Source organism: Archocentrus centrarchus, chromosome 19 (assembly GCF_007364275.1).
Source record: "Archocentrus centrarchus isolate MPI-CPG fArcCen1 chromosome 19, fArcCen1, whole genome shotgun sequence".
NCBI classification, from domain to species: domain Eukaryota; kingdom Metazoa; phylum Chordata; class Actinopteri; order Cichliformes; family Cichlidae; genus Archocentrus; species Archocentrus centrarchus.
This window is the reverse complement of record NC_044364.1, coordinates 3,079,187-3,104,221: the sequence shown is the minus strand read 5'-3', so window position 1 is coordinate 3,104,221 and position 25,035 is coordinate 3,079,187. Positions and strand designations below refer to the sequence as shown.

The following is a 25,035-nucleotide window of genomic DNA, read 5'->3' as shown; positions in this document are numbered from 1 at the left end:
AACCTACACCCCCAGGGGAATCTAAATCTCGAAAATGGTGAGTTTTTGCCAAGGGGGAGGGGTCCTTATGCCCCTTTGAACTTTGATCATTCGCCATGAAATTTTGATTGCCTCTCATTCATACCTACATGATCCAATGTGCATCAAACTTCTCCAGTAGGATAAGGGTGCCCCCCTAAACACATACATATGACAATATTTAATATCAGTCGCAGCGCCACCTAGTGGGAACAGGAAATGCCATATTTTACACTTGGAGGTCCAGCTCCAAGGTGGTTTAGCAGAACCATCTCAAATTTCACCTGGAAAGCCTTAAGAAGTTGGACTTACTGTGTTTTCAAAACTGTGACTTTTTGACAAAAGGGCGTGACCCTTATGGGACGGCAAAGTTCGATGATTCGCCATGAACACAAAAATGGCTGTAACTCAAAGCCAACTTGCCCAATCTGGCTCAAACTTCAGTGGTGTGATAAGCATGCTGCCCTGAACACATTCATATGCATAAAGTCCATAAACGTTAGAGCGCCGCCTAGTGGCAGCTCGGAATATCTTAAAATAGCATGTTTTTTGAGTAGCCCCGGAGCTACGTTTTATCTACATGTATGAAAATGTACAGGCTCATGTAACATACTAAGACGTACAAAAAAGTCTCTTGGACCCATACCCCAAACCCTACAGGAAGTCGGCCATCTTCAATTGAAGGTGTCAATTTTTGCGATTTCCACGCCTGCTATTTGAACGAACTCGTCCTAGGGCATTTCACCCAGTGACACCAAATTGGCTCCAGATCATCTACACAAGTAGCCCATCAAATATTGTGGAAATCTTTACAAAATATTAAACGGCCTTGTCACACCAGGCCATTAAATTTGGCCTTTGTTTTTCTCCCTCACCACCAAAATTGTTTGTGCACTTGTTCGCACATGCTTTGTCTGATCAGGCTGAAAATTTAATCACTCATGTACACACCCAGGCTGAATCCATAACTACAGATTCAAGACTGTAGGCGCAATAGCGCCCCCTACAGAAGCAAATGAAAATTTGTATGACCGTCCACAGAATTAGTTTTGCTCTGAAATACATGAAATATCTTTCACCATTCCTTACAAAATCCTCATCTATTTGATAAGCCTCCTGCCCTGAACACATTGATATGCATAAAGTCCATAAACGTTAGAGCGCCCCCTACTGGCAGCTTTAAATATCATAATATACCATGTTTTTTAGCTAGCCCCTGAGTTACATTTTATCTACAGCTCTGAAATTTTGCACACTCATGTAACATCCTAAGACATACAAAAAAGTCTCTTGGAGCCATACTCCAAACCCTACAGGAAGTCCAGCATCTTCAATTGAAAGTGTCAATTTTTGCCATTTTCAGGCCTGCTATTTGAATGAACTCCTCCTAGGGCATTTCACCCAGTGAGACCAAATTGGCTCCACATCATCTAGACAAACAGCCCATCAAAAAGTCAATCAGACCCATGCCCTATTTTGCATGCTGGAGCCGTGACCACACCCCCAAATATTCCATTGCGTCTATGCCGAGAGCAAAAGATACCTTTTCCTATAAAAGAATTCAACTTTCTAGAGACCCATCACGATCACAAAACCTCCGAGTGCGGCACGGGTCGACGAGCGCCACAGGTCGACGCGCGCGGAGTGCGAGGGCCCGATATCACCGCTTGCGGTTTAATTATTTTATTTTTTTTTTATTTTTATTTTTATTATTATTCAGGCAAATGAATTGGCTTTTTGGGGGCTTTATCATATTCAAAAACTCATGAAACTTTGCACATGCATCACACCTGGTGAAAATTTAAGTATTTTAATGGGCTCGGGCAAGGGCGCGCCCAAATGGCTCGCTAGCGCCCCCTAAACTGGAGCCCCACCGCTGTGTTTCACGTACATGAATGAAACTTCATACACATGTATATCATGTCCAGGCGCACAAAAAATCCTCTTGGAGCCATGCCCTAAACCCAACAGGAAGTCCGCCATTTTGAATTAATTATGCAAATTTGGCGATTTGCAGCCCTCACACTTTCTCTAATAACTCAGAGGTTTTAGACGTTATCATCTTCATATTTGGTTTGTCTAACCTACACACCCAGGGGAATCTAAATCTCGAAAATGGTGAGTTTTTGCCAAGGGGGAGGGGTCCTTATGCCCCTTTGACCTTTGATCATTCGCCATGAAAATTTGATTGCCTCTCATTCATACCTACATGATCCAATGTGCATCAAACTTCTCCAGTAGGATGAGGGTGCCCCCCTGAACACATACATATGACAATATTTAATATCAGTCGCAGCGCCACCTAGTGGGAACAGGAAATGTCATATTTTACACTTGGAGGTCCAGCTCCAAGGCGGTTCAGCAGAACCATCTCAAATTTCACCTGGAAAGCCTTAAGAAGTTGGACTTACTGTGTTTTCAAAACTGTGAGTTTTTGACAAAAGGCCGTGACCCTTATGGGACGGCAAAGTTTGATGATTCGCCATGAACACAAAAATGGCTGTAACTCAAAGCCAACTTGCCCAATCTGGCTCAAACTTCAGTGGTGTGATAAGCATGCTGCCCTGAACACACTCATATGCATAAAGTCCATAAACGGTAGAGCGCCGCCTAGTGGCAGCTCGGAATATCTTAAAATAGCAAGTTTTTGAGTAGCCCCGGAGCTACGTTTTATCTACATGTATGAAAATGTACAGGCTCGTGTAGCATACTAACACGTACAAAAAAGTCTCTTGGACCCATACCCCAAACCCTACAGGAAGTCGGCCATCTTCAATTGAAGGTGTCAATTTTTGCCATTTCCACGCCTGCTATTTGAACGAACTTGTCCTAGGGCATTTCACCCAGTGACACCAAATTGGCTCCAGATCATCTACACAAGTAGCCCATCAAAAGTTATTCAGGGTTTTGTAGAATATTGAACGGTGTTTCCATGGCAACCCTCTGAATTTGGACTTTTTTCAATTTCAAATTCACAGAGATTCTAAACATCAGCCCCTGGGCTGTGCTTTCTCTGTGTATCTGAAAATGTGCCTGCTGATGTAAGATGCTAACATCTAGAAAAAAGTCTCTTGGACCGATAGCCGAAACACAACAGGAAGTCAGCCACGTTCACTTTAAAGTGTCATTTTTGCAGCATTTTTCGACTTTTTCAGGCCTTTTGGCCTCAACTCCTCCTAGGGCATTTGACCCAGTGAGACCAAAATGGCTCCAGATCATCCACACAAGTAGCCCATCAAAAGATATTCATGGTTTTGTAGAATATTGAACGGTGTTGCCGTAGCAACCCTCTGAATTTGGACTTTTTTTCCATTTCAGGCCCAGATAGGTTCTAAACATCAGCCCCAGGGCAGTGCTTGGTCTGTGTACCTGAAATCGTGCATGCTGAAGTAACATCCTAAGACGTACAAAAAAGTCTCTTGGACCGATAGCCGAAATCCAACAGGAAGCCTGACATGTTCTAATTAAGGTGTCATTTTTGCAGCATTTTTCACATTTTTCAGGCCTGCTATTTGAATCATCTTCTACTACAGCTTTTCATCCAGTCACACCAAAATGGCTCCAGATCATCTACACAAGTAGCCCATCAAAAGATATTCATGGTTTTGTAGAATATTGAACGGTGTTGCCGTAGCAACCCTCTAAATGTGGGATTTTACTCATATACCACAGTGCACCACATTGTTACATCTCTGACATACATTGTCCGATGTGCCTCAAACTTCACAGGCTTAATGGGAGGGTAAGGGAGACCGGACACACCCCTCTATCAGCTTTGTTTCACACTCATAACGCCACCTAGTGGCAACAGGAAATCAGTAGGACACTGATACTCATCATCCTATGGTCATTACAGTTTCATTGATGGCTGCAGGCATTACATAGAGCATTGTGACATATTAATTACTGGGCACTCACCGACGCCACCTAGTGGAAGCGGGAGACGATCGACGCGAAGTACGGCTAGCCTGCTGAGCCGTCAGCAGCCGGGTGAGCCAGCTACTCTCTCGTCTGCGAGAACCTCCGAGCGCGGTTCGGCTGGAGCGTGCCACGGGTCGACGCGCGGCTTGGCTGGAGCGCGCCAGGGGTCGACGCGCGCCGGGTGCGAGGGCCCGCTCATCGCCGCTTGCGGCTTTAATTATTATTTTTTTTTTTTTTTTTTTTTTAGGGCCCGAGCACGAACTGTGCGAAGGCCCTATTGTAATTGCTTCGTTTATTATTATTTTATTTTTTTTTTTTTTTTTTTATTATTATTATTCAGGCAAATGAATTGGCTTTTTGGGGGCTTTATCATATTCAAAAACTCATGAAACTTTGCACATGCATCACACCTGGTGAAAATTTAAGTATTTTAATGGGCTCGGGCAAGGGCGCGCCCAAATGGCTCGCTAGCGCCCCCTAAACTGGAGCCCCACCGCTGTGTTTCACGTACATGAATGAAACTTCATACACATGTATATCATGTCCAGGCGCACAAAAAATCCTCTTGGAGCCATGCCCTAAACCCAACAGGAAGTCCGCCATTTTGAATTAATTATGCAAATTTGGCGATTTGCAGCCCTCACACTTTTTCTAATAACTCAGAGGTTTTAGACGTTATCATCTTCATATTTGGTTTGTCTAACCTACACCCCCAGGGGAATCTAAATCTCGAAAATGGTGAGTTTTTGCCAAGGGGGAGGGGTCCTTATGCCCCTTTGAACTTTGATCATTCGCCATGAAATTTTGATTGCCTCTCATTCATACCTACATGATCCAATGTGCATCAAACTTCTCCAGTAGGATGAGGGTGCCCCCCTGAACACATACATATGACAATATTTAATATCAGTCGCAGCGCCACCTAGTGGGAACAGGAAATGTCATATTTTACACTTGGAGGTCCAGCTCCAAGGTGGTTTAGCAGAACCATCTCAAATTTCACCTGGAAAGCCTTAAGAAGTTGGACTTACTGTGTTTTCAAAACTGTGAGTTTTTGACAAAAGGGCGTGACCCTTATGGGACGGCAAAGTTCGATGATTCGCCATGAACACAAAAATGGCTGTAACTCAAAGCCAACTTGCCCAATCTGGCTCAAACTTCAGTGGTGTGATAAGCATGCTGCCCTGAACACACTCATATGCATAAAGTCCATAAACGTTGGAGCGCCGCCTAGTGGCAGCTCGGAATATCTTAAAATAGCAAGTTTTTGAGTAGCCCCGGAGCTACGTTTTATCTACATGTATGAAAATGTACATGCTCATGTAACATACTAAGACGTACAAAAAAGTCTCTTGGACCCATACCCTAAACCCTACAGGAAGTCGGCCATCTTCAATTGAAGGTGTCAATTTTTGCGATTTCCACGCCTGCTATTTGAACGAACTTGTCCTAGGGCATTTCACCCAGTGACACCAAATTGGCTCCAGATCATCTACACAAGTAGCCCATCAAAAGTTATTCAGGGTTTTGTAGAATATTGAACGGTGTTGCCATGGCAACCCTCTGAATTTGGACTTTTTTCAATTTCAAATTCACAGAGATTCTAAACATCAGCCCCTGGGCTGTGCTTTCTCTATGTACCTGAAAATGTGCCTGCTGATGTAAGATGCTAACATCTACAAAAAACTCTCTTGGACCGATAGCCCAAACCCAACAGGAAGTCAGCCACGTTTACTTTAAAGTGTCATTTTTGCAGCATTTTTCGCCTTTTTCAGGCCTTTTTGCCTCAACTCCTCCTAGGGCATTTGACCCAGTGAGCACCAAAATGGCTCCAGATCATCCACACAAGTAGCCCATCAAAAGATATTCATGCTTTTGTAGAATATTGAACGGTGTTGCCGTAGCAACCCTCTGAATTTGGACTTTTTTTCCATTTCAGGCCCAGATAGGTTCTAAACATCAGCCCCAGGGCAGTGCTTGGTCTGTGTACCTGAAATCGTGCATGCTGAAGTAACATCCTAACACGTACAAAAAAGTCTCTTGGACCGATAGCCGAAATCCAACAGGAAGCCTGACATGTTCTAATTAAGGTGTCATTTTTGCAGCATTTTTCACATTTTTCAGGCCTGCTATTTCAATCATCTTCTACTACAGCTTTTCATCCAGTCACACCAAAATGGCTCCAGATCATCTACACAAGTAGCCCATCAAAAGATATTCATGGTTTTGTAGAATATTGAACGGTGTTGCCGTAGCAACCCTCTAAATGTGGGATTTTACTCATATACCACAGTGCACCAAATTGTTACATCTCTCTCATACATTGTCCAATCTATTCCAAACTTCACAGGCTTAATGGGAGGGTAAGGGAGACTGGACACACCCCTCTATCAGCTTTGTTTCACACTCATAACGCCACCTAGTGGCAACAGGAAATCAGTAGGACACTGATACTCATCATCCTATGGTCATTACAGTTTCATTGATGGCTGCAGGCATTACATAGAGCATTGTGACATATTAATTAGTGGGCACTCACCGACGCCACCTAGTGGAAGCGGGAGACGAACGACGGGAGGTACAGCTAGCCTGCTGAGCCGTCAGCAGCCGGGTGAGCCAGCTACTCTCTCGTCTGCGAGAACCTCCCAGCGCGGTTCGGCTGGAGCGTGCCACGGGTCGACGCGCGGCTTGGCTGGAGCGCGCCAGGGGTCGACGCGCGCCGGGTGCGAGGGCCCGCTCATCGCCGCTTGCGGCTTTAATTTTTTTTTTTTTTATTATTATTATTATTCAGGCAAATGAATTGGCTTTTTGGGGGCTTTATCATATTCAAAAACTCATGAAACTTTGCACATGCGTCACACCTGGTGAAAATTTAAGTATTTTAATGGGCTCGGGCAAGGGCGCGCCCAAATGGCTCGCTAGCGCCCCCTAAACTGGAGCCCCACCGCTGTGTTTCACGTACATGAATGAAACTTCATACACATGTATATCATGTCCAGGCGCACAAAAAATCCTCTGGGAGCCATGCCCTAAACCCAACAGGAAGTCCGCCATTTTGAAGTAATTATGCAAATTTGGCGATTTGCAGCCCTCACACTTTTTCTAATAACTCAGAGGTTTTAGACGTTATCATCTTCATATTTGGTTTGTCTAACCTACACCCCCAGGGGAATCTAAATCTCGAAAATGGTGAGTTTTTGCCAAGGGGGAGGGGTCCTTATGCCCCTTTGAACTTTGATCATTCGCCATGAAAATTTGATTGCCTCTCATTCATACCTACATGATCCAATGTGCATCAAACTTCTCCAGTAGGATGAGGGTGCCCCCCTGAACACATACATATGACAATATTTAATATCAGTCGCAGCGCCACCTAGTGGGAACAGGAAATGTCATATTTTACACTTGGAGGTCCAGCTCCAAGGTGGTTTAGCAGAACCATCTCAAATTTCACCTGGAAAGCCTTAAGAAGTTGGACTTACTGTGTTTTCAAAACTGTGACTTTTTGACAAAAGGGCGTGACCCTTATGGGACGGCAAAGTTCGATGATTCGCCATGAACACAAAAATGGCTGTAACTCAAAGCCAACTTGCCCAATCTGGCTCAAACTTCAGTGGTGTGATAAGCATGCTGCCCTGAACACATTCATATGCATAAAGTCCATAAACGTTAGAGCGCCGCCTAGTGGCAGCTCGGAATATCTTAAAATAGCATGTTTTTTGAGTAGCCCCGGAGCTACGTTTTATCTACATGTATGAAAATGTACAGGCTCATGTAACATACTAAGACGTACAAAAAAGTCTCTTGGACCCATACCCCAAACCCTACAGGAAGTCGGCCATCTTCAATTGAAGGTGTCAATTTTTGCCATTTCCACGCCTGCTATTTGAACGAACTCGTCCTAGGGCATTTCACCCACTGACACCAAATTGGCTCCAGATCATCTACACAAGTAGCCCATCAAATATTGTGGAAATCTTTACAAAATATTAAACGGCCTTGTCACACCAGGCCATTAAATTTGGCCTTTGTTTTTCTCCCTCACCACCAAAATTGTTTGTGCACTTGTTCGCACATGCTTTGTCTGATCAGGCTGAAAATTTAATCACTCATGTACACACCCAGGCTGAATCCATAACTACAGATTCAAGACTGTAGGCGCAATAGCGCCCCCTACAGAAGCAAATGAAAATTTGTATGACCGTCCACAGAATTAGTTTTGCTCTGAAATACATGAAATATCTTTCACCATTCCTTACAAAATCCTCATCTATTTGATAAGCCTCCTGCCCTGAACACATTGATATGCATAAAGTCCATAAACGTTAGAGCGCCCCCTACTGGCAGCTTTAAATATCATAATATACCATGTTTTTTAGCTAGCCCCTGAGTTACATTTTATCTACAGCTCTGAAATTTTGCACACTCATGTAACATCCTAAGACATACAAAAAAGTCTCTTGGAGCCATACTCCAAACCCTACAGGAAGTCCAGCATCTTCAATTGAAAGTGTCAATTTTTGCCATTTTCAGGCCTGCTATTTGAATGAACTCCTCCTAGGGCATTTCACCCAGTGAGACCAAATTGGCTCCACATCATCTAGACAAACAGCCCATCAAAAAAGTCAATCAGACCCATGCCCTATTTTGCATGCTGGAGCCGTGACCACACCCCCAAATATTCCATTGCGTCTATGCCGAGAGCAAAAGATACCTTTTCCTATAAAAGAATTCAACTTTCTAGAGACCCATCACGATCACAAAACCTCCGAGTGCGGCACGGGTCGACGAGCGCCACAGGTCGACGCGCGCGGAGTGCGAGGGCCCGATATCACCGCTTGCGGTTTTAATTATTAGGGCCCGAGCACGAACTGTGCGAAGGCCCTATTGTAATTGCTTCGTTTATTATTATTATTATTTTTATTATTCAGGCAAATGAATTGGCTTTTTGGGGGCTTTATCATATTCAAAAACTCATGAAACTTTGCACATGCGTCACACCTGGTGAAAATTTAAGTATTTTAATGGGCTCGGGCAAGGGCGCGCCCAAATGGCTCGCTAGCGCCCCCTAAACTGGAGCCCCACCGCTGTGTTTCACGTACATGAATGAAACTTCATACACATGTATATCATGTCCAGGCGCACAAAAAATCCTCTTGGAGCCATGCCCTAAACCCAACAGGAAGTCCGCTATTTTGAATTAATTATGCAAATTTGGCGATTTGCAGCCCTCACACTTTTTCTAATAACTCAGAGGTTTTAGACGTTATCATCTTCATATTTGGTTTGTCTAACCTACACCCCCAGGGGAATCTAAATCTCGAAAATGGTGAGTTTTTGCCAAGGGGGAGGGGTCCTTATGCCCCTTTGAACTTTGATCATTCGCCATGAAATTTTGATTGCCTCTCATTCATACCTACATGATCCAATGTGCATCAAACTTCTCCAGTAGGATGAGGGTGCCCCCCTGAACACATACATATGACAATATTTAATATCAGTCGCAGCGCCACCTAGTGGGAACAGGAAATGTCATATTTTACACTTGGAGGTCCAGCTCCAAGGTGGTTTAGCAGAACCATCTCAAATTTCACCTGGAAAGCCTTAAGAAGTTGGACTTACTGTGTTTTCAAAACTGTGACTTTTTGACAAAAGGGCGTGACCCTTATGGGACGGCAAAGTTCGATGATTCGCCATGAACACAAAAATGGCTGTAACTCAAAGCCAACTTGCCCAATCTGGCTCAAACTTCAGTGGTGTGATAAGCATGCTGCCCTGAACACACTCATATGCATAAAGTCCATAAACGGTAGAGCGCCGCCTAGTGGCAGCTCGGAATATCTTAAAATAGCAAGTTTTTTGAGTAGCCCCGGAGCTACGTTTTATCTACATGTATGAAAATGTACAGGCTCATGTAACATCCTAAGACGTACAAAAAAGTCTCTTGGACCCATACCCCAAACCCTACAGGAAGTCGGCCATCTTCAATTGAAGGTGTCAATTTTTGCGATTTCCACGCCTGCTATTTGAACGAACTCGTCCTAGGGCATTTCACCCACTGACACCAAATTGGCTCCAGATCATCTACACAAGTAGCCCATCAAATATTGTGGAAATCTTTACAAAATATTAAACGGCCTTGTCACACCAGGCCATTAAATTTGGCCTTTGTTTTTCTCCCTCACCACCAAAATTGTTTGTGCACTTGTTCGCACATGCTTTGTCTGATCAGGCTGAAAATTTAATCACTCGTGTACACACCCAGGCTGAATCCATAACTACAGATTCAAGACTGTAGGCGCAATAGCGCCCCCTACAGAAGCAAATGAAAATTTGTATGACCGTCCACAGAATTAGTTTTGCTCTGAAATACATGAAATATCTTTCACCATTCCTTACAAATCCTCATCTATTTGATAAGCCTCCTGCCCTGAACACATTGATATGCATAAAGTCCATAAACGTTAGAGCGCCCCCTACTGGCAGCTTTAAATATCATAATATACCATGTTTTTTAGCTAGCCCCTGAGTTACATTTTATCTACAGCTCTGAAATTTTGCACACTCATGTAACATCCTAAGACATACAAAAAAGTCTCTTGGAGCCATACTCCAAACCCTACAGGAAGTCCAGCATCTTCAATTGAAAGTGTCAATTTTTGCCATTTTCAGGCCTGCTATTTGAATGAACTCCTCCTAGGGCATTTCAGCCAGTGAGACCAAATTGGCTCCACATCATCTAGACAAACAGCCCATCAAAAAAGTCAATCAGACCCATGCCCTATTTTGCATGCTGGAGCCGTGACCACACCCCCAAATATTCCATTGCGTCTATGCCGAGAGCAAAAGATACCTTTTCCTATAAAAGAATTCAACTTTCTAGAGACCCATCACGATCACAAAACCTCCGAGTGCGGCACGGGTCGACGAGCGCCACAGGTCGACGCGCGCGGAGTGCGAGGGCCCGATATCACCGCTTGCGGTTTTAATTATTTTTTTTTTTTTTTTATTATTATTATTATTCAGGCAAATGAATTGGCTTTTTGGGGGCTTTATCATATTCAAAAACTCATGAAACTTTGCACATGCGTCACACCTGGTGAAAATTTAAGTATTTTAATGGGCTCGGGCAAGGGCGCGCCCAAATGGCTCGCTAGCGCCCCCTAAACTGGAGCCCCACCGCTGTGTTTCACGTACATGAATGAAACTTCATACACATGTATATCATGTCCAGGCGCACAAAAAATCCTCTTGGAGCCATGCCCTAAACCCAACAGGAAGTCCGCCATTTTGAATTAATTATGCAAATTTGGCGATTTGCAGCCCTCACACTTTTTCTAATAACTCAGAGGTTTTAGACGTTATCATCTTCATATTTGGCTTGTCTAACCTGCACCCCCAGGGGAATCTAAATCTCGAAAATGGTGAGTTTTTGCCAAGGGGGAGGGGTCCTTATGCCCCTTTGAACTTTGATCATTCGCCATGAAATTTTGATTGCCTCTCATTCATACCTACATGATCCAATGTGCATCAATCTTCTCCAGTAGGATGAGGGTGCGCCCCTGAACACATACATATGACAATATTTAATATCAGTCGCAGCGCCACCTAGTGGGAACAGGAAATGTCATATTTTACACTTGGAGGTCCAGCTCCAAGGTGGTTTAGCAGAACCATCTCAAATTTCACCTGGAAAGCCTTAAGAAGTTGGACTTACTGTGTTTTCAAAACTGTGAGTTTTTGACAAAAGGGCGTGACCCTTATGGGACGGCAAAGTTCGATGATTCGCCATGAACACAAAAATGGCTGTAACTCAAAGCCAACTTGCCCAATCTGGCTCAAACTTCAGTGGTGTGATAAGCATGCTGCCCTGAACACACTCATATGCATAAAGTCCATAAACGGTAGAGCGCCGCCTAGTGGCAGCTCGGAATATCTTAAAATAGCAAGTTTTTTGAGTAGCCCCGGAGCTACGTTTTATCTACATGTATGAAAATGTACAGGCTCATGTAACATCCTAAGACGTACAAAAAAGTCTCTTGGACCCATACCCCAAACCCTACAGGAAGTCGGCCATCTTCAATTGAAGGTGTCAATTTTTGCCATTTCCACGCCTGCTATTTGAACGAACTTGTCCTAGGGCATTTGACCCAGTGAGACCAAATTTGCTCCACATCATCTAGACAAGGAGCCCATCAAATATTGTGGAAATCTTTACAAAATATTAAATGGCCTTATCACACCAGGCCATTGAAGTTGGCCTTCGTTTTTCTCCCTCACCACCAAAATTGTTTGTGCACTTGTTCGCACATGCTTTGTCTGATCAGGCTGAAAATTTAATCACTCATGTACACACCCAGGCTGAATCCATAACTACAGATTCAAGACTGTAGGCGCAATAGCGCCCCCTACAGAAGCAAATGAAAATTTGTATGACCGTCCACAGAATTAGTTTTGCTCTGAAATGCATGAAACTATCTTTCACCATTCCTTACGAAATCCTCATCAATTTGATAAGCCTCCTGCCCTGAACACATTGATATGCATAAAGTCCATAAATGTTACAGCGCCACCTACTGGCAGCTTGAAATATCATAAAATAGCATGTTTTTTAGCTAGCCCCAGAGCTACATTATATCTACAGCTCTGAAATTTTGCACACTCATGTAACATCCTAAGACATACAAAAAAGTCTCTTGGAGCCATACTCCAAACCCTACAGGAAGTCCAGCATCTTCAATTGAAAGTGTCAATTTTTGCCATTTTCAGGCCTGCTATTTGAATGAACTCTTCCTAGGGCATTTCACCCAGTGAGACCAAATTGGCTCCACATCATCTAGACAAACAGCCCATCAAAAAAGTCAATCAGACCCATGCCCTATTTTGCATGCTGGAGCCGTGACCACACCCCCAAATATTCCATTGCGTCTATGCCGAGAGCAAAAGATACCTTTTCCTATAAAAGAATTCAACTTTCTAGAGACCCATCACGATCACAAAACCTCCGAGTGCGGCACGGGTCGACGAGCGCCACAGGTCGACGCGCGCGGAGTGCGAGGGCCCGATATCACCGCTTGCGGTTTTAATTAACTTATATAATTACTCTGAGATCTCAGTGTGACTCTTCAGTGGCTTTCATTTTTATTTTGCATTGAATTTACAAGCACAGCGAGGCATGGAGTTGAAAAGATGATGAGGAACGCCGGGTGTAGGCAGGAAAAGAGAAGAAATTCACGGAGCCAGGTGGAGTGACACATGAAGTTTCCACCAAAAAAAAAAAAAAGCCAGAAAAGAAGAGCTGCCTCATTTTTTATTCCCTCTGTATTCCTGCAACTCACAAGCCCTCCTCTCCTCCCTCTGTTCCCTATTTCTATCACTTGGCGTCGCTTAATTACACCCAGTGTTTGCACTGTGGGAGCACGGCTGCCACTTATTGCCCTACTTGTTGTTCCCTTTCCTCAATGTGAGGGATTTGCCTCTGGTGGAAGGAGAGAGACGGGCGGTGCACGTGTGCAGGTGGTGAGCATCGCGGCGCACTCTTCATTGCTCCTGTGTACAGCACACAAAACAAGGACACCGCTATGAAATTATGCAGAGAGGAGGATTAAACGAAGCAAACTTTTTCTCCTTCTGCCCTCTCCATCCAGATTCCACTCATCCTCCTCTTTGTGTCATATGCAAATAGACATAACGGAGGGGAGCCCATTGCAGTATGTCCTTCATGTACTGTATCAGAGTGTATTGACTCAGAGTGAGAGCCTTGTCTCTCCTCAGTTCCTCTCCTTAATAAGCCTTTTCACTTCAGCGTACTTGTTAGAGTGGAGTTTGAAAGGATGTGAAAAGGCCGGTCTGAGGTGTTCATATGTGAATCAGCTGTGTATAAGAACTGGTGCAAAATGATCAAAAAGCTTGTTCAGTTATTCAGACTTCTCAGCACACGTTTTTAAAATAGAAAGACACGTCTTTGAAGAGATTTGAATATTATAATACAAGTTCCATCCGTCCATCCATCCATCCATCCATCCATCCTTTCCTTTTCAGGGTCGCATGGTGGCTAGAGCCTAACCCAGGGCAAGAGGCGGGCTACTCTGCCTGTTGCAGGGTGCTGAATTTCTATTTGTTTCATATTCCATTATATAATTGAATTTAGAAACATTTTTTTTAAAGATAATGTGGGATTTTTTTTTAAGTTAATGACTCATTTAGAAATACAAGAACTTTTCTGAAAGTAAAGGTAGGTTGGTCTTCATTAAGAACTTAAGAATTTAAATTGGTAAATGAAAGCATTTTAATCAAATACTTTATAATCCACCATGAAAAGAAATATGAGTAAAACCAACTGGACTTTGATCTCTGTCTTTGCCAATTAATATGGTGCAAATATGTTGTCACAGAACAGGAGAATGGATCCCAGGAGACTCTCACAGATGCACTCCTTGAGCACTAGTGCCCTCTGTAGGCCAGATGTGGAGCCTCAGCCTATCATGGTTTTCAAAACGCATCAAGAGAGCCAATGAGTCAAACACACGTGAGGCACTTTGACCTGAACACATAACCGTATTTGGACTCTCACAGAGACCAAACCAGTAAATATTAGGGCCAGGTGTCTTTGCCTTAGATGCGAAATTAGAGCCAGATAGCCTCTTGGAAATGTGATAAATTAAAACATTTCTAGGAGATTATAAAAGAGATTCAGATTTGAGATCCCCCACTCCCCTAGATTAACTTTAATAGAGAACATTTCATATTTCCTGCTTGCCAAAAAAGAAGAAGGTGCATTCTATGAAATTGCCAATAAATGCTGGCAATAAATATACCTGTTGATTAAAGCAATCTCCTCTGACATGGTTTCAGGCAATGGCATTGATTGTTTCTGTACTCAAAAAACATTTGGTCACTGCCATGTTGTTTCTCCCGCTCGTGAAGCTGCCAGTTTCTTTAGCATGCTGCAGCTCACAGACATACAAACCTGTCATAATAACATACTAGCTAGTCTATATAATACTAGAATTTCACTCCCCGAAAATGAAGTGCGAACCACCCAGCAGACCTATTTCTTAGATTAAAATGCTCCAAAAAGCAACAACAACACAAATAAAATGAAGAAATTTGATTCAGCGACTTGAATTAGCCGAGGTTAAGGCTTGCACTACATCTGGTGGCTGCAGCTCCCTGGGCTGGCACAGCCGTCCTCCCTAACTTTGGGCCTTCCCAAATGGATTAGTTATAAAAGTCGGTTTACCCCCACACCACTACCACATCTCCCTCCTGCTGTATGAAGAGAGGAATTATCCACAGAGGCCAAAACCTTTGTGTGCCTGGCTGTAAATATTTTTTTAATAAAGTTGGACATTTTAACATGGCAGTCTAAGGGGATTGACTCAATTTGGGACCAAGCTTCATGTGGCCATGACAGGGACTGCAGTTGACTGCATTTTTCATCACTGCAGGTTGCCTCTTGGTGTGGTGGTGGGGGTTGGTCAGATGGTCTTGTGGGAGTATTTTTTATGTTTTTACCCATCAGCCTATAAAGGCTGATGGGGTATTGTCGTCAAGCTGCTGGGCGCGCGGCCAATTTTCAAATGTGTGAAAGAACAAATGCCTGAAAACTGTGAAAGTGATACCTCGAGAAAGATGTGACCTAGGATGTTCAAATTAATACCCTGCATGCATCTGCTAAAAATCTCGGACGAGTTTGAATCTTGGCAACCTTGACCTCGAGGTCAAAGGTCAAGTTTTCTGAAAAATTTATGAATGTGATATCTGGAGAAAGATGTTACCTAGGATTTTCAAATTGATGCCAGAGATGCAGCAACTAAAGATCTTGGCCGAGTAGCATTTCTTTTTCCTGGTTCTTACTTAGCCATTTGCTTTTAATTGATATGGTGACTAAAGTCACCATGGCTCATATGCACCTCATTAAGATCTGCCTAAAAAGCACATCTTTAGATTGTGGGAGGAGCCCAAAGCGGCCCGGCTGACCGGGAGAACCGTCTTGGTGTGAGGAATTTCCCCGTTTTCATTTATTGCTGTATTGTCATTGATATTTCAATATCCTTATCCCAGTCCTGTCTCGTAGACTGAACAATTCAATAAACAAAATGCTAAAAGAGGCAGTGAAGTGCAAACAGGAAACAATGGCTTGTTATTCTCTCTGATCAGAGCTATTGATCATTGTGGCCTTGGTCAGCCTTGGCTGCTTATTATCTCATGTCTTCTCTTAATGTGCTATTGACTCCTCCATCACTCAACTGTCTGCCCGGGGAAAAACATACAGCGTAGACAAAGACAAACAGACAATGGCAGAGCACATAATCGCCTCAACGGCCCCCTTTTTAGGCCTTTTCTGTCACCGCATACTGACATTACTAGTGTGTGCATGAAGAGAGAGCCTGCGCAGATGAGTGTATGTCCGTTAGGTTTTATGTAGTATCAGTGTATTGAGTTTCTCCCTGTCAGAGAAGCACAGCTGCAGTACAGTGCAGTGCCAGGTGCCCTGCTGGCACTAATTAAGCATCCTCATCAGTCCATTGGCTTAATTAGAAGAATCTGTTTCTTTGACTGCAAAAAGGAAAAGAAAGCCGAAAGAGGCACGAAGGAGATGTATTTTAAAGAAGAGAGGGAGCAAAAAGTTCATTTGTTTGCAAGCCGACTGTTTTTACTTGGAAAAGTTCAAAGAGCGACTGTGAGATGGGGAAAAGTGCATTTGTGTATAAATGTGCCTGGGGGGGGGGGGGTGACGAGGTTGCGGGTTGGATCGCTGCAGGCGTCCGTTCTCCATCTGGTGTGAGCTGGACAGTAAGTGACCTCAGCATGCCCCGCACAAATTCACACACAGTGCACTAATATCCCATTATATGCCATGTTCCAGCGTGATCAGCAGAGCCCCGGGGCTGAAGCTGGTGGTAGAGACCCTGATGTCGTCGCTGAAACCCATCGGCAACATCGTGGTGATCTGCTGCGCCTTCTTCATTATCTTTGGCATCCTGGGAGTACAGGTGAGAGGAGAGGGGAGGAAACAGAGGCGAGTAAACAGACGGGACTAATGAGAGAACTCTGTAAGCATGCTCCAGCAATTTGACATGTGATGAATTCTCTCACAGTTTTCCAGTCTGTCCTGAACCACCTTGGGTGTACATACATCTGGAAATGCGCTCTCCGCATTATAACTCATATGCCAGGACACTTATGTATGCTTATGTGGCTGCAATGGAGATTTCATGGCTAACGGCCCAAGGACCAATCCATTCCAACAAGCTCAGTGCCCTTGGTGTAGTTCCAACTCCTGTTTATCTGCCACCAGCCATTAATGTCCTTTAACCATCTGTGCAAGTAAAGTAAGGTCATGAAGGGTTAATGGCTGTTACGAAACATCAACTGGATATTCACTCATTACAGAAATGCTACCAGTCCATATGTTGTCATTCAGTGTCAGTGCACTTTGGAACTTTTTAAAGCCTCAGTATGGAGCTAAGGTGATAAAGATTGCACTGCTTTGGCAAAGTTCCATCTTAGCTTGCATGATATAAAATACATAAAAATTCATTCTCAAGGTAAACCAAAACTTTCAAAACCTGGAGTCAAATCATGGGAGGGTAGGCGGTAGACCAGGGATCCTGAACTCCAGGCCTCGAGGGCCGGTGGTCCTGCAGGTTTTAGATGTGTCTCTGCTTCAACATGCCTGAGTCAAATATAGAAGTCATTATCAGGACTCTGGAGAACTTGACTGCATACTGAGGAGGTAATTCAGCCATTTTATTCAGGTGAGTTGGATCAGGGGCACATCTAAAAGCTGCAGGACACGGCCCTCGAGGCCTGGATTTGATATAGCCTGCTATAGGCTATACAAACTGAATAGTATTTCTGTGGTGGTTCAAAGTAAAATGCGTGCGTGTGTGTGTGTGTGTGTGTGTGTGTGTGTGTGTGTTTTTCTCCTCAGCTTTTCAAGGGAAAGTTCTTCATTTGTCAAGGAGAGGATATAAGGAACATCACCAACAAGTCGGACTGTTTGCAGGCCAACTATAAGTGGGTCAGACACAAGTACAACTTTGACAACCTGGGACAGGTAAGGCATCAGAAATGACAAGATCCCTGATGGATAGACCCATAAATAAATATTGATGAAGTTTTACGAGTATTACTACAACTGTGCTTAAGTATCAACCGCATCATCCTTTCTCAGGCCTTGATGTCTCTCTTTGTACTGGCGTCAAAAGACGGATGGGTAGACATTATGTACGATGGACTAGATGCTGTAGGAGTTGACCAACAGGTAAATATGAAATTGTACAATATTATGGGAAGGGCCTGCTTAATACTATTGCTGGCTTTTGTCTAATGCAGCTGTACTTAGCTGGCAGTCATTACTTAGAATGAGTGATGAAGGCTTCTTACTATTAAAAAAAACCCCACATATAGCTAAAAGAAGATTGATATTTCCATCTGCAGCAATAAGAGCAGCAGAGAGACCCCAGCACAGAACAGAGCAGGCAGCAATGATAATAAATAAGATGTTGAATAAGTCAGATACAATATGAAAGGAGGAGGTGGGTTGCAAAGCAGCATGCAGATACACGGCACCTGTGGGCCTGTGTGCCCTATGTGAGATTTGCCAATTAGACGTGTGGAAGGGCATGAGCTGAGCCATCAGCTGAGGTGGGCTGGCATTAGGATCAATGCAGCTGAGCTTGACTTCTTGGCCTGCCTGAATTAATACTGTTATTCATTTTTTTTTTCATGTGTTTCAGCCCATAATGAACTACAACCCATGGATGCTGCTCTACTTCATCTCCTTCCTCCTGATCGTTGCCTTCTTCGTGCTCAACATGTTTGTGGGCGTGGTGGTGGAGAATTTTCACAAATGTCGGCGCCACCAGGAGGCCGAGGAGGCCAAACGCAGGGAGGAGAAGAGACTGAAACGCATGGAGAAAAAGAGACGGAGTAAGGAGAAGGAGCTGGCTGGTCGGTAGTCTTTCCACATCTTTCTGAGTCCTGCTTGATTCGAGCTTGAGCCTTTTTTATTTTTTTATTTTTGCTTTTTAATTTGGTTTGGCCGAATCCGGAAAAATGCAATTAGTGAGCTAGTATCAAATATAGTTGCTACTCTGCGGTAGAACTCTCCCTTTCCTTCAACCATCCTCGTCCCCTTTTACTGTGAGTAAAAGGGGAAGAATTCTTAATGCAGTCTGGCGGTCACCTGCTCTGGCTCTGCAGAGTCTGCTACAGACTGTGGAGGCTCTTCTTCTACCCCAGCATCACATTAATCAAGCTGGATGTTAAGAAAAGCTCCCATAATCGGTAGGTTTGCAGAGTTGGGACTGATGACTGCTGGAGTCAGCCGCCATCCTTTCCCTCCTCCCTTAACTTGCCTGGTCTACCGTAGACACCGTGCTTGGGATGGCCCCTTGGAGCATGCCCAGTGAGTGCTGACAGATGGGGCTTGCATGGTGGTGGGTATTCAGAGCTAGAGGGAGGGGGAGTCAATGATTTCATCGCCCTGGCTGAAAAGGAGATGACCCCCTCTCCCTTCCTCTCTTCTGCATGTGGTTTAGTACAGCCGGAGGAGCAGGGATAGACCAAAATCTGGAAGAAAAGGAGGAAGAGTTTCACCTGTAGCTCAGCTGCTGAGATTTGAATGAGTTAGAGCTAATTCCACTCCTGTCCCCCCCTCACCTCCGGCTGTATAGGAGTTGGTGACGAACTGCTTTTTTTTTTTTTTCTCATGTTGTTTTAATTCTTTCCACTGCCTCCTATACGCCCAAAATGCAGTGCTAGCATTACCCTTCTTGAGAATTTGGTGCCTGTACTCAGTGTTCTTACTACCTATTCCAGAGGCACTTTTTATATATTTTGTACAAGGAGCAGTGGACACTGGTTTCTGAAAGCCAAAAGGAAAAACCTTTTCATTTCCTTCTATATCTATAATTTTATTTGATAACCGGAATGTTTCCGTCGAGCTCTTGAGAAATACAGATGGAAATTGATCTTGTTTTTACAGGAGGTGTCTGCCAAGGCTATCTCCCCAATCAAGAAAGTCCCCCAGACCCCGTCGCACACAGTCTACGTGTACACACAATATATGTCAGGAGGCCCTTTACCTTTTCTTCTTCCACATTTCTTTCCCCTGCTTTTGTTTTTTTTTTCTTCTCTGATTTTTTGGTTGAAAGGTTTCTCTTCTTTATTTCCAGCTCAGTATTTTTGCCAGGACACCTTTTTTTTTTTTTTTTTGGCTAAAGGGCAAGATGTTGGTTCCTCAGTAAAACAGCAACACGAAAATGAGAAGTTGCTTATAACAACTGCAGGTGTATTTCAGCAATTTGTAATGCAGGTGTTTTGAGAACTCTGGTTTATGATATTTATTGTTACAAAACAAACCGTGAACATTTTTAATCCAAAGAACTGGACTCAGAATCACTGGAAAGACAAAGATAGGCACATAAACCAGCTTAATCTTTCATCGCTTCCTTCTGGCCTTACTGCATCCCTCTTTCCCTTTTTCTATCTCTTTGACTCTCTTCTGTCTCTAACTTTCAGCCATCTTTTCCTTTCTTGCTTTCTCTGCCTCTTCCTGACTAACACAGTCTCATTCCTCTAGATTTATTGGTTCCGGGGGTGAGTTGGGCCCTCTCTGACGGCACACTGAAAGGTACAGAGTTTCCAGCATGTTCTGTGTGTCCCTTTAATCCCCACACCACCACCGACCACGACCACCCATTATGGTGGCTAGGGTTATAATTTCAATGATCACGGGAGGTAGGGCCCCATCTCGCGTCCCCCCGCCCCCCTGCCTCTCTCCCATCAGCTCTCAGTCCGCTGGACATGCTGTTACCTGTTTTTCTCTGTCGTGGCTTTGTCTTTCACAGCTCTTCCACACCGCCCGTGATCCATCCACTGTCCACAGCACTGCACCGCTGCTGCTGCACCACCACCACAAGGAAAGAAGATGTTGGTATATTTAAGTTGGCAGGGAAACTGAGGTGGAGGTATACTTAGTATACTGCTGCACTGAAACACAAACCCATGCGGTTACTAGAGGAAAAGTCTAGAGATCACTATAGTAAACTTTACTAAATTTTGTACCACACCAAGCATTAAATGTTAACATGTAGGTTTAAGTAAGTAAAACTGAGCTGTCGGTGTTGGTGACTCCAGATCAGCCGTTATCAAAGTCATTGATCATCTTGGAACCAGACAGGTCTGTAAAACGTTTGTAGGCAGTATAATCAGTATGTGACCGGTTGATCTACAGAGCCGTAAAGTTGGTATGACTGAGAGTCTACTGCAATGCTAGCAGCTCTACTTTGACTCTTAGATTTCAGCAGTCTTATATAGTAAGTTTACTGCTTTCCCCACTGTGCCACATAGATCTAACAAATTCAGGTGCAGCCTTGAGTTTGATATATAGGCTGTGCCAGAAGTGATACTTAACAGGATGATATTTAGTATATTTGTGTCTTGGCACGATCGTGAACAGCCCCTGTGATTATCACGAGGCTCCTGATACGGCATCTTTGTTAGAATCTCAGGCGTTTCCTTTTACACCTTTCACCATTTACATATTGAGTCATGCAACAGCTACTATTTTGGTAACTCTGAATTATCCTTTAAACTTGAATAATTTGTTGCATATCTCCCTTCTCATGGCCGTCACTGTAGATCAGTAAGTTTGATCAGGTTGCACACAGGAATGAGAAGAATAGAGTCCTCTGTTAAAGCTCACCAGCCTCCGTTAAAGAGCGCTGTAGCACAGAAACGCAGTCAAGAACATTCTGTTATTTGGTCACTGAATCTGTGCTCAGTTTAAAATCTTAATTTAGGACCTCCAGTGTGGGAATGTGTAGATGTCATCATATTAAATTGCAACAAAGCTCCACCTAGCCTGTTTCGCTTGAGGATTTAAATAGTTCCTATTTCTAGTTTATCAGATGTGCATCAGTAGGATAGCATTATTAAATCATGGTCTGAAATAGAATTAAGACTCTTGCCAACTGCACAAATATATCTGAGGTCTGATTCATTAGAAAACACTGTGTACAAAGGTTACAGCAGTACGAGCTGTGATTAACTGAGACCACAGCAGGTTTGTTCACAGCAGCTGGCTCTTGTTGGGCATAAAGGTCATCCTGGGGCTGCGTGACCACTCTGGCTGAATTGTCACAAGTAGTTTCCATGGAAATCTGCTGAAGGTATTGTTATGAAAGAGGGAAGCTGCTGGGAGGTGTCCTACGTGATGGCAACCTTTCCCTAGAGGAATGTTTGTGCGAGTATGCTTAGCTGTATCCTAACGGTTGTGTCATCGTTTTAGTTTACGTGTAGGGAAGCGGCTGCAGTGTCGGCTGATTTGTGGGACGGTCCTGGAAGGTAGACCCTGACTGTGTTGGTTTGTATTCCTGTGTGCACATGCGTGTGTCAGGGAGCAGATGGCTGCAAAACAGGTTGTAAAATATGCAGGAGCAGCCATCTCATCCTCAGACCCCCCCCCCCCCCAGTCTGGATGAATGTCTGAGAGGGGAGCCCGACCCCCGCAACCCGCCGCTGATCCGATGCTACGCTTTGCCTCAAACCCCTGCAGTATTTAGATATTTTTACCCAAAGGCAATTATAGGACTGACACAAACACAGTCACACATAAATCATACATGTAAGTCTGCACTGTGTGTGTGTGTGTGTGTGTGTGTGTGTGTGTGTGTGTGTGTGTGTGTGTGTGTGTTTGAGTGTCCAGCACACACAGACTAAGATGGGTGTGTGTGATTGTTGCAAACAGAGCTTTTGAGTGTGAAAGTGTGGAGTTTTATCGTCAGCGTGCACTGAAGTGGAGCAGCCGTTTGCAGAGGCTGGTAGGAGGAGAGGAAAACAGATGATGGAGCTTTAAGATGTTCACTGAAGATGTAGGGAGGAGAAGAAGAGATGCACACGGGTGGAGGAGATGGCAGAATTACCCCAAAAACAAGTTTACAAGAAAGTGTTCAAACACCGTGTTAAGCTCTAATAATGCAATGATGTAAGTGCAGACGGGTGTACAGCTGAAGAAGATGTAGCGATGCACGGATTCTGACACACACTGAGCTTCGCACATACTCAAAGAGTGTAACAACACACACCCAGTCCGGCCTGCTTCCCCTAAGGGTAAATTTGAACCCTTTCTCTCTTGGAGTTGTTGTGTCGAGTCACAGTCGGTTGGCTGTGGCAGAGATATCAAGAGAAGCTACAGTGCAGTGCACATGGTGTATGCAGCAAATTGTAAATATAGCTACATATTATTTCCTCCCTCTTTGACTCTCAAGGAGCTATTACAATGATAGCGTTCAGGATATTTTGACACACAGCAGCGTGTATCGGGGTAATGATGCTCTTAGTGTTTATGCCTGAGTCCATAGGCTGCTGGCTGTGATTATGCAGACACTGTAATCACAGTTACTCTATAAAAAAACTCTTTAATGTCTTTTACAGACACAATCTGAAGCTTATGGATTTACACAGAAAAGTTTCATGAAATTTAGTAACCTTCAAGTTCCCAGAGCCCCAAACTAAACTTTCTGGGCTTAACTTTTCATAACTTGCACTGACGGCAGTATAAGGAGGTCAGGAGTAGCAGAGTATGTGGGGGTGTAGGAGGACAGCGTGGCAGTGATGAGGTGTGTGGTTGGAGTGACAGATGGGTTCAAGGTGGGGGTGAGATTACATCAGAGCTCTCTGCTCTCTGCTCTGAACCCCTTCTTGTTTGCAGTGATGTTGCATAGGTTGACAGATGAGGTCAGGCAGGAGTCTCCATGGACTGTAATGTTTGCAGATGATATTGTGATTTGTAGAGAGTAGGAAGCAGGCGGAAGAGAGCCTGGGGAGGTGGAGGAATACACCGGAGAGAAGAGGAATGAAATGAGAATAAGAGGAAGGTGTAAAGGTGAAGATGCGAGGAGTAGAAATAGTAAAGGTAGATGAGTTTGAATACCTGAGGTCAGCCATTCAAAGCAACAGTGTGTCAGAGAGGTGCAGAAAAGGTGCAGGGTGGAGTGGGTGGAGACGAGTTTCAGAGGTGACTTTTAAAAGGAGGATAGCAGCAAGGGAAGGTTTACAGTGAGACCGCTAAAGGGAGCAGTCAAAAGAAGAAGAATGTTAAAACATGTTTATGATGTAACCTCATCGATGCTTCATTATAAAATCTACAGTACGTTTGTAGAACATGGATATTTTAAATGAAACAATATTTTTGCTGTGTAACCAAATTTTAGGTGTTCTCTCTCTGATGAGCATTATAGAGACTTTTGTTGCACATGACAAAAGCAGCCAAAAATGGAAAAGGAGGATTAGAAACAGCAGAGAGGCACAGTTTGGGGAAAAGTAGCCTGTAGTATATTTTTGTGCACCCTTTGTAAGTGACTGTGCTGTGAACTGGTTACTTTGTGTCTTTCAATTTGTAACTTTTAATTTGTGCGTGCGTGTGCGTGTGTGCGTGCGCACCATATTCCTCCTATAAGTCTGAGGGAACTGTGGTTCTGCCATGTTAACAGATGGCCCTCGGCTTCCCAAACACGCTGAACAGATCACACTGTATCCCAAGGAGCTCTGGCTGGGTCAGCCCCCACATGATTTCACTCTATCATAACACACTGTCATCACATCTCACCCCAAACAGCGATCTGATCAAGAAATACAAGTGCAGGACAGCATAATATAAACCCAGAATACTGCAAACAGTCGCACACAAACACCTATAAACCTTCACATTTACTGTCTGCTGTATAGCTGTTGGTTTATCTTTGTGATACACGCTGTCATGATTTTAAGGCTGGCCGCATATGTTCTGAGCTGTTTCCATCTCTGTTGGTGGTCTCACGTTGCTGTGGAAACTGGCATATTCAAGAACTGATTGCTGGTGATGCTTTCCTGTAAGTCAGCCTCCTGCTCTGAGCTTCCAGGCTGTTTGTCCACTAACCTCTGTATGCTATCGAGACAGTGGCAGATTAATATGCCCTATAACCTTAATGTCATATCATTAATAGCCACAAGAAATTTTTATATTATTTTGTTTTTATTGTTACTAATTTCAGACCCATGTAAGCAGCAGAAAAAGTACAGATGTTACTAATTCCACCTTTG

The 25,035-nt window shown here is 43.9% G+C and overlaps 1 protein-coding gene across 1 annotated transcript in view; it reads left to right on the top strand.

Annotated features, from left to right (window-relative positions):
* The window catches only part of cacna1g (calcium channel, voltage-dependent, T type, alpha 1G subunit), a 304,885-nt gene that overhangs the window by 238,054 nt on the left and 41,796 nt on the right, over nucleotides 1-25,035 (top strand). The window contains 5 exon segments of the mRNA XM_030755883.1: nucleotides 16,811-16,937; nucleotides 17,879-18,004; nucleotides 18,122-18,211; nucleotides 18,687-18,879; nucleotides 20,534-20,584. Coding sequence (XP_030611743.1) covers nucleotides 16,811-16,937; nucleotides 17,879-18,004; nucleotides 18,122-18,211; nucleotides 18,687-18,879; nucleotides 20,534-20,584 — 587 coding nt within the window.